Genomic DNA, 15,514 nt, shown 5'->3' with positions numbered 1-15,514 from the left:
TCAGACAGCACTATGTCAAGCTCGTGTGCAAGACGAGAGACACGATGCTGCCAAACGCAACCAGGACACAGAAATATGCGGCTGCTAGAGAAAGAGTCTATGGCCAAGTGAATAGAATAGTCGCAGTGCACTGCACTGATATTCTAGAACAGAAAACGGGAAGGGCCAGAGAGTGTACTTCCTGCAAAAAAAAAAATCAAGTAGATCCCACGCACTGAGTTCCCAACTATATGGCCAGCTAATTCATGCACGCCTGTACCATCCCCTTTAGGGCTACATCACTGTAACACTGCAAGCCGTCTTCAGCCTGCTGTAGAGGCGGGACAGCCACACGCAGATACCTCACTCTGCTTCCCATCTCACAGCTAGAGTCACCACCTGGGCCTGGCAATAAAACCTGTGGACTTTAGGCATCTTTAGTAAAAAGCTGAACAAACCCAAAATGGGTTCCCATTTTCTTCAGAAATAAATTTTATATAAAAGCTGTCACGATCACTCAGTTTTGTCTGAAGGCAAAACAATTTTTATGTAAGTATAGTGAAAAATCACACAAATACCCCAACAAAATACTGTCGGACCAACTTGAACATCTTCGTTACTAGCTCTTGCAAAAGGTACTGATAATTGTTGAGATGCAAATGACCACAACGATTTGATCATGCCTGGTTACTGGGAACTTTTTGGTCAGGTCTTCTGTGTCTGAAGCTGCTATACAGCTGGATTTGGCTACCTTGCATTAATTCACACAATAAGTGCCATTTAAAAGGAAACAGCAGATCTATCATGATGAAATAAAAATCAAAAAAGTTGAGAGGTATACAGGAAACTTGTCTTAAATATTTTTAAATTACATATGATATAACCTTAGAGAGTAAGAACTACAATTACCATGGTCTAAATCTTAAATTGTTAATGCATGACTTATGTGCAAGACTAACAAGTCACTTGTTAATCATGTCAAGGCCTTGCGGGGCAGGGCACTCAGCATGTAGAGCATAGCAAGTACTTTCCAGGTGAGATCAACACCTCTAATTTAAAGTGTTATCAAACTATATTTGGAAAGTTAATTTACTTAATATATACAACGTAGAAAATAAGTTAAAAGGAGGAAGCAGGGAAAGGTTTTCTGGTCTAAATGATGCACACTACAACTTTTCCTTATCAGTAGTATGTTCCACTTCACCCACAGTAAAATATGAAAAGGCTGATAGAAGATCAAACATTTCACTTATAAATAGAAAGAGGATTAAAAAAATGGAATTTCAACATCGTTTCTTCCCATAACGCAACTCACTCTATCTATAATAGACATAAATAAAAACCATCTCAAAAATCTGGTTTTACACGCTTACCTTTGAGTTTAACAATAAATTCCTCTAACGACTGAGAAGAAAAGCACTCCTTTGTGGCAATTCCGTAAAATAATTTTCAGTCCACAAAACACCTGCTTACTGGCAAAACCAGCAACCTTTACGGAGGGCATGGGCATTAATACTTGGCCCCTCTGAGGTATAAATGCAGCTATATGCGTACTGAGTGTACAGTCTATAAGGTATGCCAATGGTCTGCATAAAATTGGGAGTGATGTCATCCTGACTGATTGAAAACTTTTTTTTTTTTAACTTTTTGCAATGGAGGTTAAATAATTTTAAGACAAAAGATGTCCTTTAGCCCAGTAATAGCTAGCAGAAATCTAATTCCTAACCAATGCAAATGGTTATTACATTTTAAAAATGCTTAACATTGCATGTTGATTAAAAAAAAAAATAACTAAACAGGGACACATAAATACTCAAATTCAGCAGGACACCACAGAAAGCATACTAGAGAGAAGTGTGAAATCAGTCAAGCTTTTCCAAAAGAGAAAATCCTTTTAATCCTTCAGCAAGTCTCTGTGAAAATAGTATGCTTACAATAAAAGTGAGAGGGGAGCACTGAGAACACCCCCAAGAGGCTTGCTGTGCCACTCAGCATCCCTGCCCCATCTCCTGTGCGCGCGGATGGCCGACAAATGACAAGAAGTCCATTTGACAATAGTTCAGTAGTTCCTTCACCACTGCTGCCAGCTGAAGTCATCATTGCTTCCAAAGACCAAGAAAAAGCCCAGGATAGTTGCAAATATGACTGTGTTTCCTGTGAGAACAAGTGCACAAGCTCCCCACTCAATCTAGAGAAATAAGACAGATAAACACTTAAGTTAACAGATGTAGGAAAAACAGAAAGAAAATGAAAAGCAAATCTAGATTCTAGTTCTATGCCAATCATGATATAAAAACAAGCAAGATCTGTGATAGTAACTTTCACTCTATTCAACACTTAACGGTCCTTCTATATTGCTGTTTTTAATTTGCTTCCTTTAAAAAGACAGGAAGTCATGAAAATGATCATTATTCAAAAGTTAGGCTTCTGGATTCTGAGGAGGCAGCAGAGACTTCTACAACTTAAAGCTCATGAAGAAATTTGCTCCAACTCTTCTTCAGTGAATCTAAAATCTTATCTAGACAGCAGATTGAATTTAAAGTACCAGAAACGAAAACACACCCATGTACATTCTTTTAAAGGAGTAGGGGGAATAATCGCCCCCTCCATGTGGAAGGGTGGTCAGTCCCTGGCATCTCTAAGTCCCCAGAGATGGGGGAGTGAATCTGACTGGTGAGTCTGGGAGGAAAGACCAGGTATACAGATCTCAGGCCCTTCTCCTCTTTCACACTTTCCCATGCAAAGAACACACTATCTCCTCAGGCCTTTAAACAGTTACAGAGGGCGGCCTGTGGTTGTTAAGCACTGGGTGAGAGGATGTGCCCACTTCTGAGAGTGAAGAACTGGTAAGCCAACTGTTGCCGCAGACCCCAGCCATGCTCTTCAGTATCATTCTTCCTCTTTTTTTAAAAGTAGGGTTCACACCCAGCGTGGTGCCTAATGTGGGGCCTGACTCATGACCCTGAGATCAACACCTGAGCTGAGATCAAGAGTTGGGACGCTTACCCGACCGAGACACCCAGGCGGCCCTCTCCAATATCATTTTTATCAGTTAACAACAAAAGTAAGATTATCTCTATCCTTTTTCCTGAGACAATTTTAACCTAGTCTGATGTAAAATCGTTCATAGAAAAATATATACACTTACCAGATGTGCTCTGGCAAATACAATAGGGAGCCCAAAAGCTGAGACAACAATGCCTGTTGTAAGAAATATGGCAAGTTCCTTACAAGCATTACTCATAGCATCTGTATCATCCACTAATCTTCTTGCTATGCAGTATGGAATAGGTGAAAGGATGTAAAAAAACAGAACAAAGAGAGGCCAGTATTGGCTAGAAAAAAAAAATAAGTTAATGTAGTTTTTGCTATCTATGTCATTTTCCTACACATAACATACGCTTTTAAAAAATAAAGACCAAAGAAATATTGCAAGGTTCAAAACAAGACATAGTTTAAAAATAAACAATAACCTGAACACTGAAAATAGTAATAATTAGAATCATAGTATTCCTAAAGTGAATTATGACACAATGATTAAATATTCCTTATGTTAAAAAAATGCTTTATAAATTATAGCAGTTGGAATCAAGGCCCAAAATTATTTTTCTTATTTTAGGCTATAAATAAAGATGCATATGGAAAATATAAATAGTAACAGTAATTTTTAAAATTCAAGATTCATGCCCTTGACTTCTTGATGAATGACAGCCTTCTCAGGGTAAAGCTGGAACATCCCTAAACTCTCGTTAGGTCACTATGAACTCCCAAAATACTGAAATAAAAATGTAGAAAATGAACTGAAAGTAATATTGAAGACTTTTAAGTTAGAATATAGAAAATAGATGGCTTTGAATCAACAGTCTAGCTATTGTACTGTGCCAGTGTAATTTCCTGGTTTGGATAATACAACTACAGTTATGTACGACAGCCACTGGGGGAAGCCTGTGTGAAGGATACAGGGGACCTCTCTGTACTATTTTGTTGCAACTTCTTGATAATACATAATCATTTCAACATAAAAAGTCAATTAAAAAAAAAAAAAAGCACAAAAAGTGAAAACTCCAAGCTGCCCATGTCTCCCTACTTTCTCTCTCTTGCTCTCCTAACAACCTTCTTGTGGATCCTTCCATATTTCCACACGGATAAATTCTAACAGTATGAATCACTGCACTTTTTCATTTAACAATGTATCTTGAACACCTTTATATATCAGCACTCACAGCTCTTGGCTCCTCCTCATTGTTTTTAAGATTGCCTACTATTTCCATTGATGGACATATTATAATTTAACCATTTCTCTTTTGACAGGCCTTTAGGATACTTCCAGCTTTTTTTGTTATTACAGACAAGATTGTCATGAACATCCATACTCTCCCCTCACTACACATACCTTTGTAAACATCTGCCAGGAGACCTGTATGAGAAATTCTAAGTGGAAGGGCTAGTTCAAGGAATATATAGACTTCAAGAGCTACAAGGAAACTGGCTTCCAAGATGACAGACTACATGAAGCTATACCTCTCCCTTCTCATACACGACAGTGCCTGTTTGCCCCAGCTTTTACCTTCACCAAAGGATTTCATTTAATTTTGAGAGAGGCTGAGTATATTTTCATGCGCTTATTAGTAACTGGCAGTTCTTTTTTCATATTTATTGTTGATTTTTCTATTTAGTTTTATTTTTCTTACTAATCTATCCTATTAATTTTTAAAAGTTCTTTCTATCCTATGGAAAATAATTGCTTACATGACTTTATTTTCTTAGTCAACTGTCTCTCGACCCTGCTTCTGGTATTTTTTTGCTGAAAAGATATTTTAAATTTTCTTGTCTTTAATTTTATTAAGAGATGCTCAAAACTGAGCAGAAGTGCAATAACCAAAAAGTGATTTTTGCACTTTTAAAAAGATTTGTCCTTGGTAAATGAACATTTCTTAGGATTACTTCTACAGTAGAAGCTTTCATTTAAAAAAAAATTTAAAGCTTTAAAAGTAGAAAAAATTTACCCTAAAACACTAAAAAAGACAAAAATTTTACATACTTGTATATTGGAAGGGCACATCCAAGCATCAAAAACATCAGCCCAATTGCTCCTCCAAAGGATAAACTAATCAAAGCTGCAAAGTAAATAAAGAATCAAATACACATATTAATTATATTAAATTAATATTATTTTTATTAATATTAATATTAGCAATCTGAACATTACCTGTGATCCCAGAAGCAAAAAGCAAAACACAAAAAACGAATGCATTAAAAGTGATTTATCTTCGGGGCGCCTGGGTGGCGCAGTCAGTTAAGCGTCCGACTTCAGCCAGGTCATGATCTCGCGGTCCCGGAGTTCGAGCCCCGCGTCGGGCTCCGGGCTGATGGCTCAGAGCCTGGAGCCTGTTTCCGATTCTGTGTCTCCCTCTCTCTGTGCCCCTCCCCCGTTCATGCTCTGTCTCTCTCTGTCCCAAAAATAAATAAACGTTCAAAAAAAAAAAATTTAAAAAAAAAAAAAAAAAAAAAAGAAGTGATTTATCTTCGAGGGTGCCTGGGTGGCTCAGTTGGTTAAGCATCCTCGGATCATGATCTCATGGTTTATGAGATCGAGCTCCACGTGGGCTGGATTCTCTCCCTCTGCCCTCCCCCACTCATACTCCTGTGTGCATGCACACTCTCTCGAAATAAACACTAAAAAAAAAAGTGAGTTATTTTCAAAAGTGTAAGTTATCCATAGTTTCAAAATAAGTTTTTTGGGGTCATCTTCAAAGCAACATAAAGCAACACTGATTTTCAGGGCCCTGACCTATTGTGGGCACACCACCACATTCCCTCATTACTGTCTCCATTTCTTCTTTCCTTTTTTATTTTTTTTTAAATTTTTTTTTTTTTAATTTTTTAACATTTATTTTTGAGACAGAGAGAGACAGAGCATGAACAGGGGAGGGTCAGAGAGAGGGAGAAACAGAATCTGAAACAGGCTCCAGGCTCTGAGCTGTCAGCACAGAGCCTGACGCGGGGCTCGAACTCACAGCCCTCACGGACTGCGAGATCGTGACCTGAGCTGAAGTCGGCCGCTTAACCGACTGAGCCACCCAGGCGCCCCTCTTCTTTCCTTTTTTAAATTTATTTTTGAGAGAAAGAGAGACAGAGCTTAAGCAGGGAAGGAGCAGAGAGAGAGGGAGACAAAATCTGAAGCAGGTTCCAGGCTCTGAGCTGTCAGCAGAGAGCCGGACGCAGGGTCTCAAACCCGCGAACCATGAGATCATGACCTGAGCCGAAGTCGAATGCTTAATAGCCTGCCACCCAGGTGCCCCACTGTCTCCAATTCTAATGAATATCCTAGCCTCCCAGATCAATGCTCTTCCAGTCATTACTGTTATATTTACTCCACAGATCATTACAGTTTGAAAAACAGGATGTGGAGAAACTCTGCTTTCTCAGCTTTACTAGACTTTAGAAACCTTATCAAATGGGAAAGTCTCTCATGATCAGCTCCTGCTTCTTGCACATGCACCCTCACTGTGCTCAAAACTAGTAAGAAAAAAGTATCCAAGGATACTCGTAGTTAATAATTTTAGTCAACTAATTTTGGTCTACCCATGTGTCTGGAGGCACTTGAGACCATAACAACACTGTTTCCACTGTATTTCAAAGACTACCTGCAGAATTCTTTGGGATGCTTCCTAAAAATGCCAATTTGTGGGCCACAGCCCAGGACTCTGAAATTTTATCAAGCACCCTGAAGATTTCCTAAGAAAATGAAAGCTTGAAAATAACTGTCTGAAAAAGGTGGAATGTCAGGGGTTTTCTTAATCAGTTTGCCAAGTGAATCCTAAACATGAGTTCATGTTATATCCTTTAATGTCCTCTACATATCTTTATAAAACAGTTAATCTGTGTTACCTTTACATGGTTTCAAAAGTTACTCAGACGGCTTCTTACCCTCCAAAGTTGACTCACAAAGACTGGGATGGGGGTGAGCGGAAGCGAGAGCTGCTGTCGGTTGAGCAGCCGGTATGTACCTGGTGCTTTAAATATCTGATTTCATCCTCTCCACAGTTTTATAAATTTGCAATTACTCACTCTTACAGATCAAGTCAGAGAAATTTCAGGGGAGTATTTAGTTATTATTATTTTTTAATGTTTATTTAGTTTGAGAGAGAGAGCACGCGCAAGCAGGGAAGGGGCAGAGAGAGATAGAGAGAGAGAATCCCAAGGAGATTTTGCAGTCAGTGCACAGCTCGACACAGGGCTCAACCCCATGAGCACGAGATCATGACTTCAGCCAAAATCAAGAGTTGGACACTTAGCCAACTGAGCCATCCAGGAACCCCTAGTTTTAGTTTTTAAAAAATGTTATCATGGGGGTGTCTGGGTGGCTCAGTCGATTGAGTGTCTGACTTTGGCTCAGGTCATGATGTGGCAGTGTGTGAGTTTGAGCCCTGCGTCGGGCCCTGTGCTGACAGCTCAGAGCCTGGAGCCTGCTTCAGATTCTGTCTCCCTCTTTCTGTCCCTCCCCTGCTCATGCTCTCTGTCTCTCTCACTCAAAGATAAATAAAAACCCTAAAAAATTTTTTAAAAATGTTACATAGTTTACAAAACTATAGCTGGGTTTCCTCCCCTAATTTCCTACATGTTACAAAATGTGCAGGATAATGGGTACAAGCCTTCTTTGGTATCACTTTTTAAGATATCACAAGCTACAGACACATTCTATAGGTGAAACACAGTTTCTAAAATTAAACACACACACACACACACACACACACACACACAAAGCGATGTGTTTTATAACTTTTTTTTAACCATATATTAGTGAGTAGAAACAACTTTCTTGAATAGGCAGTTTATTAGTGGCTTAGAATTAAGCAAAGATATAAATGATCAATTTATTTTGAGTTCTATATAACTCATATTTCTGCAACTGCACTGGCTAAAAGAATAACTTAGGCGTTTTTTGTTTTTAATGCAGTCTATTAACCTTAACAGAAACATTAAAATCCAAAAGAGTTGTAGAAGGCCTAAAAGTTACCAGGACAAAAGCTAACATATATAAACCAAAATTAACAGTAAAGGGGTTAAATGCTGCCCAGCACTACTGACAGCTTTCTCTGAATTAAAATGGTAATAATTGGGGTGCCTGGGTGGCTCAGTCAGTTAAGTGTCTGGCTCTTGATTTCAGCTCATGTTTTGTGAGACTGAGCCCCGTGTCAGTTCCGCGCTGACAGTGCAGACAGCCTGCTTGAGACTCTCTCTCCCTTTCTCTTTCAAAAAATAAATAAATAAAATGGTCATAATCAAGGACATCCACTTACATGGTAGGTCGGCAGATTTAGTTTTCCCTTAGATCACCGATGCAGGTCATGTAAAACCTGAACACATTTACTTAGTCCATAATACCAGTATATTTTCAATTACAGAAAAAAGAAAAGAAAAAAACCTGCACTTTTATTTTATAGCAAGTGAGGAACCTCAAATTTACAATGGAGTGAAATGTAAACTGTGAGGAAAATACTGAGTTTGCCATTTGTTTTGTTCAATTCAAAATAGGTCCTCAAAATCTGGCCCTGCTTACTCTCCTGACACACTCACGCCAGGCTATTAGCCCTTGTACTCTGCACGTCAATGACACTGGCCTTTCCTCTCCTGGCAATCAGCAGGCTCCTTCCCCCACAGGGCCCTTGTACCTATTGTCCTTCTACCTCAGACACGTTTTCATTCATCCATCTCATTCAAGAAATATTTACTGCAAACCAACTATGTAACAGGTGCTGGAGATTATTTATGTAAATAAACCAGACAAGGCCCTTCCACACTCATGAAGCTTGTATTCTGGTTCCATTCCCTTCCTCTTTCCTCCAAGTGAACTCGTCTATGTCCTTAAGATCTCAGCTCAATCGTTTCTTTCTCGGTGAAGTTATTCCAAACCTCCTGACTTGACCAATTCCCCTTATCATATTCATTCATTCATTCATTCATTCATTCAACAAATATCTACTGGGCACCTAACGTGTCACACACTGTTCTTGATACTAGAGATAAAGCAATGAAAAAAAAAAAAATCAAAGCTCTTGCTCCATGAAGCTTACATTCTAACAGGAGAACAAAATGATAAAAAACCAAAAGTAAGCAAAGGAATGTCAAGTGCTATGAAAGAAACCAGGTAGAGTAAGAAGGTGGAGCGCTTTTCAAGACACAGTGGCCTGGAAAGGCATCGCTGATGAGGTGACATCTGAGCAGAGACTTGTATGAACTGAGGAACTGAATCATGAGGCTTTCTGGGGGGAGCGTTCCAGGCAGAGCGCCATGCACGTGCAGAGGCTCTCTTGCCCTGTACACATCCCCTTTGCTCAGTTATCACAGCTATAATTTTATATCAATTTGTATCTGTCTTTCCTTGCAAGCTGTTAGCGCCACCACAGCAGGGAAAGAGTTTTTCTGTTGTTGATGCTCATACCCCAGCTCTCAACACTGAATAATAAATATTTGTAGAATGCATGAAAGGAAACCAAGGGGAAAAAAAGAGAGAAAAGGACAAAAGGGAAGAGGAGGTGATCTTCCGATCACACCAGAGTAAAAACAGCACATAACTGAAAGTCAGAAGGCAATGGGTCCCTAGACCCTACTAGCCATTTACTGCCTACATAATTATATCTGAATGTCAGTTCTTTCTTCTATGAGACCTGGATTAGATCTAAAATGCAAATAATTCTCAGAACACTAAAGATATTTGTTATAAGGCATGCTAAAAAAGTAAAGACCATCTCCATTTTTAAATAAATTTTAATTCCAGTATAATTAACATACAGCGTCACATGAGTTTCAGGGAACCATCTCCACTTTTTCAATGTAGTTGCCAAACAGCTAAATTCACCACTATAAATACTATATAGTAACAACTTATTTATCCAGAATATAATTTAGAATCCTGGAGGAAACAAGGGTCACTAAAGAGACAAAGCAGATGTCACAAAGCCCATACACTAAATCTACCATTCTTTATAAATAGACCCTTAGGCTCCTATTTAGCTGACATTGATTTATTCATTTTTGTGATTCAACTGTTGTGTGTGAATTTCAGCAGAATAAAAAAAGAATTAAAAAAAAATTTTTTTTTTAACATTTATTTATTTTTGAGACAGAGAGAGACAGAGCATGAATGGGGGGAGGGCCAGAGAGAGAGGGAGACACAGAATCTGAAACAGGCTCCAGGCTCTGAGCTGTCAGCACAGAGCCTGATGCGGGGCTCGAACTCATGGACTGTGAGATCGTGACCTGAGCGAAGTCGGACGCTCAACCGACTGAGCCACCCAGGCGCCCCTAAAAAAAGAATTTTAAGAGTCATATATGTTCATTTATAGTATTTTTTCAATAGCAATTCATATAGCCAGAACAAAATTAAGTGAAAAGTAACTTTCCCCACCCAGAAATGATCACTGTTACATGTAACCTGTGACAAAAATTTTCTAAGTTTGAAGATCTTGTTTCTCATATTGAAACAAATGAGAAAGAGGAGGCAGAACTGCACATAAGCAAGATCTGCCCTCTGACAAGAGAAAGGAGACTGAAAAAAAATTTAAATCAGGCAGAAAAACCTCAAAAAGCATACTGGTTTATGGTAATCTTGGCCAAAAGGCAAGTAGCTTTACTACTTGATGGTCTCTGGGGGGTAACTCTTTTGTGACAAAGAACAATTATTTATGTTCTTATCAAAAAAGGAAGTCTAAATTTTTTTGAGTACACTCTTAGAAAGTTAATGAAAGATTTCTTTTAAATAAATAGAAAATGAAAACAAGGTAAGATTCGAGTATCAAAAAATTTCATGTGACATCTCACTGCCCAGTCATACTGGATATAATAAAACAAAAACAATGGGGTTAAATAAATTGCTCAAAAGTGTTCTCAAAACTTGTGAAGTTTCTCCAATCTTATGAAATCAGCAACTAGGCTGATTTATACATAAATTTCATCATTTGTGTATAAATGGATGCCCCAGATGACACATCAATAAGGCAAGAATTTATACTGTAAATGAGTGATGAAACATTTGGAGGGCAAAACTTAGATGAGTCTAGTTTCTACTCCCAAAGCCTCTAGGCTAGGGATGATGGAACAGTCCAATTATTTAAACCCTCTCGAGACAGGGTGCTGATTCTGTGATTACAAAGAAATTAGAGTAGCAGGGACCAGTTCCCTAACCTGGGAGTTGCTAGAAAAATCTAATACATAACCGAATAATATGGCTTAAGAAATCGGGGCGCCTGGGTGGCGCAGTCGGTTAAGCGTCCGGCTTCGGCCAGGTCACGATCTCGCGGTCCGGGAGTTCGAGCCCGGCGTCGGGCTCTGTGCTGATGGCTCAGAGCCTGGAGCCTGTTTCCGATTCTGTGTCTCCCTCTCTCTCTGCCCCTCCCCCGTTCATGCTCTGTCTCTCTCTGTCCCAAAAATAAATAAACGTTGAAAAAAAAAAAAAAAGTAATGGTCTCCAATGATAGCAACACTCCTGCTTAATATAAAGATAGCCCAACAGAAAGAAAATATCCTGATAAACAATCATAACAATCAAAAAATCTTATTGAAACCAAAAGTGTAAGTACAATTCCATCTGTGGCACTTTCACCTGATTAATATTTTCCTAGATTCGGAGAAGGAAATTACAGTTATTTTCCTACAACAGAGACTCCCTACGTTTATGACACTGAGGAAATGGGGAAGAACTAGGAAACTGGCCACATCCTTAAAACCACAGCATTCTACCCTAAATGCCTTTCCATACAAGGATTCAAAAAGGTCTATTACAGTTCAAAAAACAGATCGAAAAATTATCTTTGTTGCTCAAATTAGCAAGTTTTATATCGGAAATGAAATGTTCTCAGACATTAAAAATACACCAGAAAAGAGTAAGAATGTGACTCTGGAGAAGCAGTTCAATAAAAGTTGTCCTGAAGGAAATAAATTATGCAGAAAAAAACACTATCAAAGTTCTTCATTTCCTGCATGCCTGCCCCTTCTACAATTCGCAGGTCAGGAAACCAACGTAATTCGTGGTCAAAAAGCTGAAAACGTTGTCAATGGTATTTCTAATCACACTGACAAAATTACCAAACAACTGGAAAGATTGCAACCTTCCTTATTTCTAAAGGAAATATACGAATAAACCAGTAATTTTCCATGAAGTTTTAAACTATTTTATTAAAAAAAAAAACCAACTGAAACTTTGAAATGTAAACGCCTCAACGTGCAACTTGTGGAGAACAGGAGCACCTCGGGGTCGCTCATACGGTCTAACACTATCGGAAAAACAAAACACAATCAAAACGCATCAGTTTTTGGAGTCTGTGAAGCTTCGAGCACAGGTCCTGAGAGTGGATATGCTGCCCAAGGCTCCGGAAAGAACCGTCCCCAAGTCCTTCCAAGGCTTTCCGGAGGGACTCGGTTCGGCTCAGCACCCCAAGATCGCACTTGTGCCTTTAAGCGGCAAATGACACTGATTTCACGTAACTGGCATCTCTAGCGGCCTCATCCCCCTCAAAACCACTCTCCGCTCGCCTCTCTCGCGGATGCAAACTCCTGCAAAACGTGTGGGATGGCCCGAGGCGCTGCGGGACTCTCGCAGACCGCGGACCACTTCATTCTTTGTACGGGGGCCGATGGGTGGGACAGAGGCTGCCGAGATCAGCAGAAAGCGGGCGCCGACGGTGAAGCCGCCGCGCCCGCCGGCCTTTCCCGGAGGGCGCCGCGCCCAGCTCTGCTACGAGGCTGCGAGGGCGGAGGCGGGGGTCCAGGGGCCGGGGGGCGGCCGCCAGCGCGGGGACCCCGCGGCGCGCGCCGGGGCCGGGAAGGCGGCAGGCGGGGGCCGCATGGGACCCCCTCCCCCCCCCTCGGGCGGCCACCCAGACCTCCGGCACCCTGCGCCCCAGGCCCACCTTTGATGCCGGCCATGGCGGTGACGTCGCTCCTGGCTCCAGGATCTGAGGCGGCAGCGGCGGCGGCGGCGGCGGCGGCGGTAGCAGCGGCCGGGAGATCCGAGACGCGCGGCGGCGGCGGCGGCGGCGGCTGCCAGACAACACCCGGAAGTGCACGACGCAGCACTTCCGCCGGCGACTCGCGCCCGCGCGGGGGCGCGGGGGGCGCGCCGGGCTGGGGGCGGTCGGGCAGGCAGCCACCTTCCCTGCTTCGCTGCTGTGCGGCTCGCCGCGGTCGCCGGCGTTCAGTCCTCGCCTCGGTTCCATGCCCATATTCCCCTCAGGCTCGGGGGAGCTCCACTCCGAAGCCTTCGTCGCGGATTCCGCAGCCTCCCAGATTCTTGGAGGATAAAGGAGCGGGAGTAGCCGCCGTGCTTTGGGAGGCATGGGGGGATGTCCTTGGAGGATCATCATTTAAATGTGATCTTTAAAGCGCACCCTTTTCTCTCTTCTCCCTTGCTTTGCAGTAGGAGAAATAAGGCTGGTTAGAACGTCTGCACTTGGCTCCCCAGTTTGCGACACAACTAGGGTTCTGTTGAGACCCACCTCCAGAGATTAGGAGCAGCAGGACCCACTACAAACAAATACAAATTTAAATACAAATCCGATCTCTTAGGAGTCTGTGAGAATCGCTGTTTATGTTTTTAGTAGTAGCAGGGCTAGAGGAAAAAGGAGAAAGCAGAGGTACAAATACATTTATTTAAGTCATCCTACAAATGTATTGAACGTTTACTATGTGTGGGGAACAGGGCTAGGCCCTGCGGTGAGCAAACCTGGATGCGGCTTCTGTCCTGAAGGAGCTTGCAGTTTGTAGAGAGACACAGCCTCCCTGCCCCCCCCCCCCCTCGCAAAAGGTAGAATTGGGACTGATAATTCCTAGGAAGAAGGGTAGATCGTCCTTTGAAAACCTTTATTTAGATAAGAGAGATTTCCCCAAGGGAGGGACAAGGGAAGTATGAACGGGTGCATAACTAGAAGACAAAAGGGAAAAACCGTTATGGGGAAGAGAAAATATGTTGGGGGTGCAGGTTGGGGGAGTGGTTGGATGGTGAACTTGGGAGGCAAACTGGGCCCCAGGAGCCTGGTCTGTTGGAGAGGGGACAGAAGGCCAGGGGGACTGCTCTGTGTCAGAGTAGGACAGCAGCATCCTATATTAGATTTCCTCCCCTTTCCTGAGCAATAAGAATCTTTCGAAAGTTTTTTTTTTAATTTAATGTTTATTTTTTAGAGAGACAGAGTGTGAGCGGGGGAGGGGCAGAGAGAGAGGCACAGAATCTGAAGCAGGATCTAGGCTCTGAGCTGCCAGCACAGAGCCCGATGGGGGCTTGAACCAGGGGCCCATGAGATCGTGACCTGAACCGAAGTCAGATGTTTAACGGACAGCCACCCAGGCGCCCCGTTTGACGAGTTTTTAAAAGTTACAGGTGGAGGTGCTTGACATAAGATTTGAATTTTTCAATCTTTTCAGTCACTGGAGTAAGAAAAAGTGGCATGTACAACTTTGTTGAGTGAATGGTTAAAGAGATTTTTCCAAAATGCTTTAAGATGAGAGGTACTGGGAGCTAAAGGTATTGCCCTACCCTGATTCTCTCCATTACTTTCAGGGTTGAATTACAATTTTTTAAAAAAGAGGTCACTTGAGGCTTAATGCCCCCCAATAAATCTATAGATACCTTATGGAGCAGTAGAATTATTTTCTATTCAAGTTAGTGCAAACAATTCTGGTGTTTTCTGTATCCAGAAGAGTTTCCATTTAAGGATTGTAGCAAGCTTGAACATATGCTGTGGACATGTTGCTGTTCAGTCTGTGAACCACCAGCTCACTTCTCTAAACTGAAGCAGGTGTATGGGTCCTCCTCCCAACCATCTTGAAAAGAGTAGGTAAAATTCCTGGAGAAGTAAAGGATTCCATCCCAAATGGTCACCATTAACACCTTTCTTGTTTTGTTCTGCAGTATTCATCCTCGAAAGCACAATGGTTGAGGGAACATGATAGAGATAGCTGACCAGTGGTGGTGGTAATCGTGGTGGTGGGAGTGATAGGTTCTTAGCTCATAGACTCCTAGCTTCTGGGGGAAAGATCACATTTGAGGAAGCCTTTCTCGGCTTCCACAAGCCCCAGTAACTGAGTTAAGCGCTAGTCCCCTAATTTTCTCTTGGGAGTACAAATATTCATCCTTGATGACATTAACAGGCAACTAGGATTGTTCTTCACATTAGAAGGATCTATCTACTTCTTTTGCTTCCATGGTCACAGAATCCTATGAGATTATGCTCCGTTGATTTTTCCATGAGATCCACAATGTTACTAGCAAGAAAAGACTCACTGCCCTAAGGACTATTTTTGGTCTACCAATGTTGTCTGGAGGCACTTGAGACCATAACAACACTGTATTCCACTGTATTTCAAAGACTACCTGCAGAATTCTTTGGGATGCTTCCTAAAAATGCCAATTTGTGGGCCACAGCCCAGGACTCTGAAATTTTATCAAGCACCCTGAAGATTTCCTAAGAAAATGAAAGCTTGAAAATAACTGTCTGAAAAAGGTGGAATGTCAGGGGTTTTCTTAATCAGTTTGCCAAGT

General features: G+C 41.6%; 1 protein-coding gene across 2 annotated transcripts; it reads right to left on the bottom strand.

Moving 5' to 3' along the window:
• Positions 1-1,851: 1,851 nt before the first annotated feature.
• LEPROTL1 (leptin receptor overlapping transcript like 1) lies at positions 1,852-13,584 on the bottom strand. Of its 2 annotated transcripts, XM_047855351.1 has the most exons (4): positions 12,891-13,055; positions 5,021-5,096; positions 3,128-3,314; positions 1,852-2,167 (listed from the first exon to the last, which is right to left on the bottom strand). In XM_047855351.1, the coding sequence occupies exons 1-4, from the start codon at positions 12,904-12,906 to the stop codon at positions 2,051-2,053; spliced, it is 396 nt and encodes a 131-aa protein (XP_047711307.1). In that variant the 5' UTR covers positions 12,907-13,055; the 3' UTR covers positions 1,852-2,050. The 2 variants fall into 2 exon arrangements, with proteins under 2 accessions (XP_047711307.1, XP_047711306.1); XM_047855350.1 differs by lacking the exons at positions 1,852-2,167; positions 3,128-3,314; positions 5,021-5,096 and adding an exon at positions 10,226-10,287 and having other exon boundaries at positions 12,891-13,584.
• Between the last annotated feature and the right edge of the window lie 1,930 nt (positions 13,585-15,514).

The sequence above is a fragment of the Prionailurus viverrinus genome, chromosome B1, assembly GCF_022837055.1.
Source record: "Prionailurus viverrinus isolate Anna chromosome B1, UM_Priviv_1.0, whole genome shotgun sequence".
Classification (NCBI taxonomy): domain Eukaryota; kingdom Metazoa; phylum Chordata; class Mammalia; order Carnivora; family Felidae; genus Prionailurus; species Prionailurus viverrinus.
The sequence above is the reverse complement of the archived record's forward strand: the minus strand, read 5'-3'. Positions and strand labels throughout refer to the sequence as shown.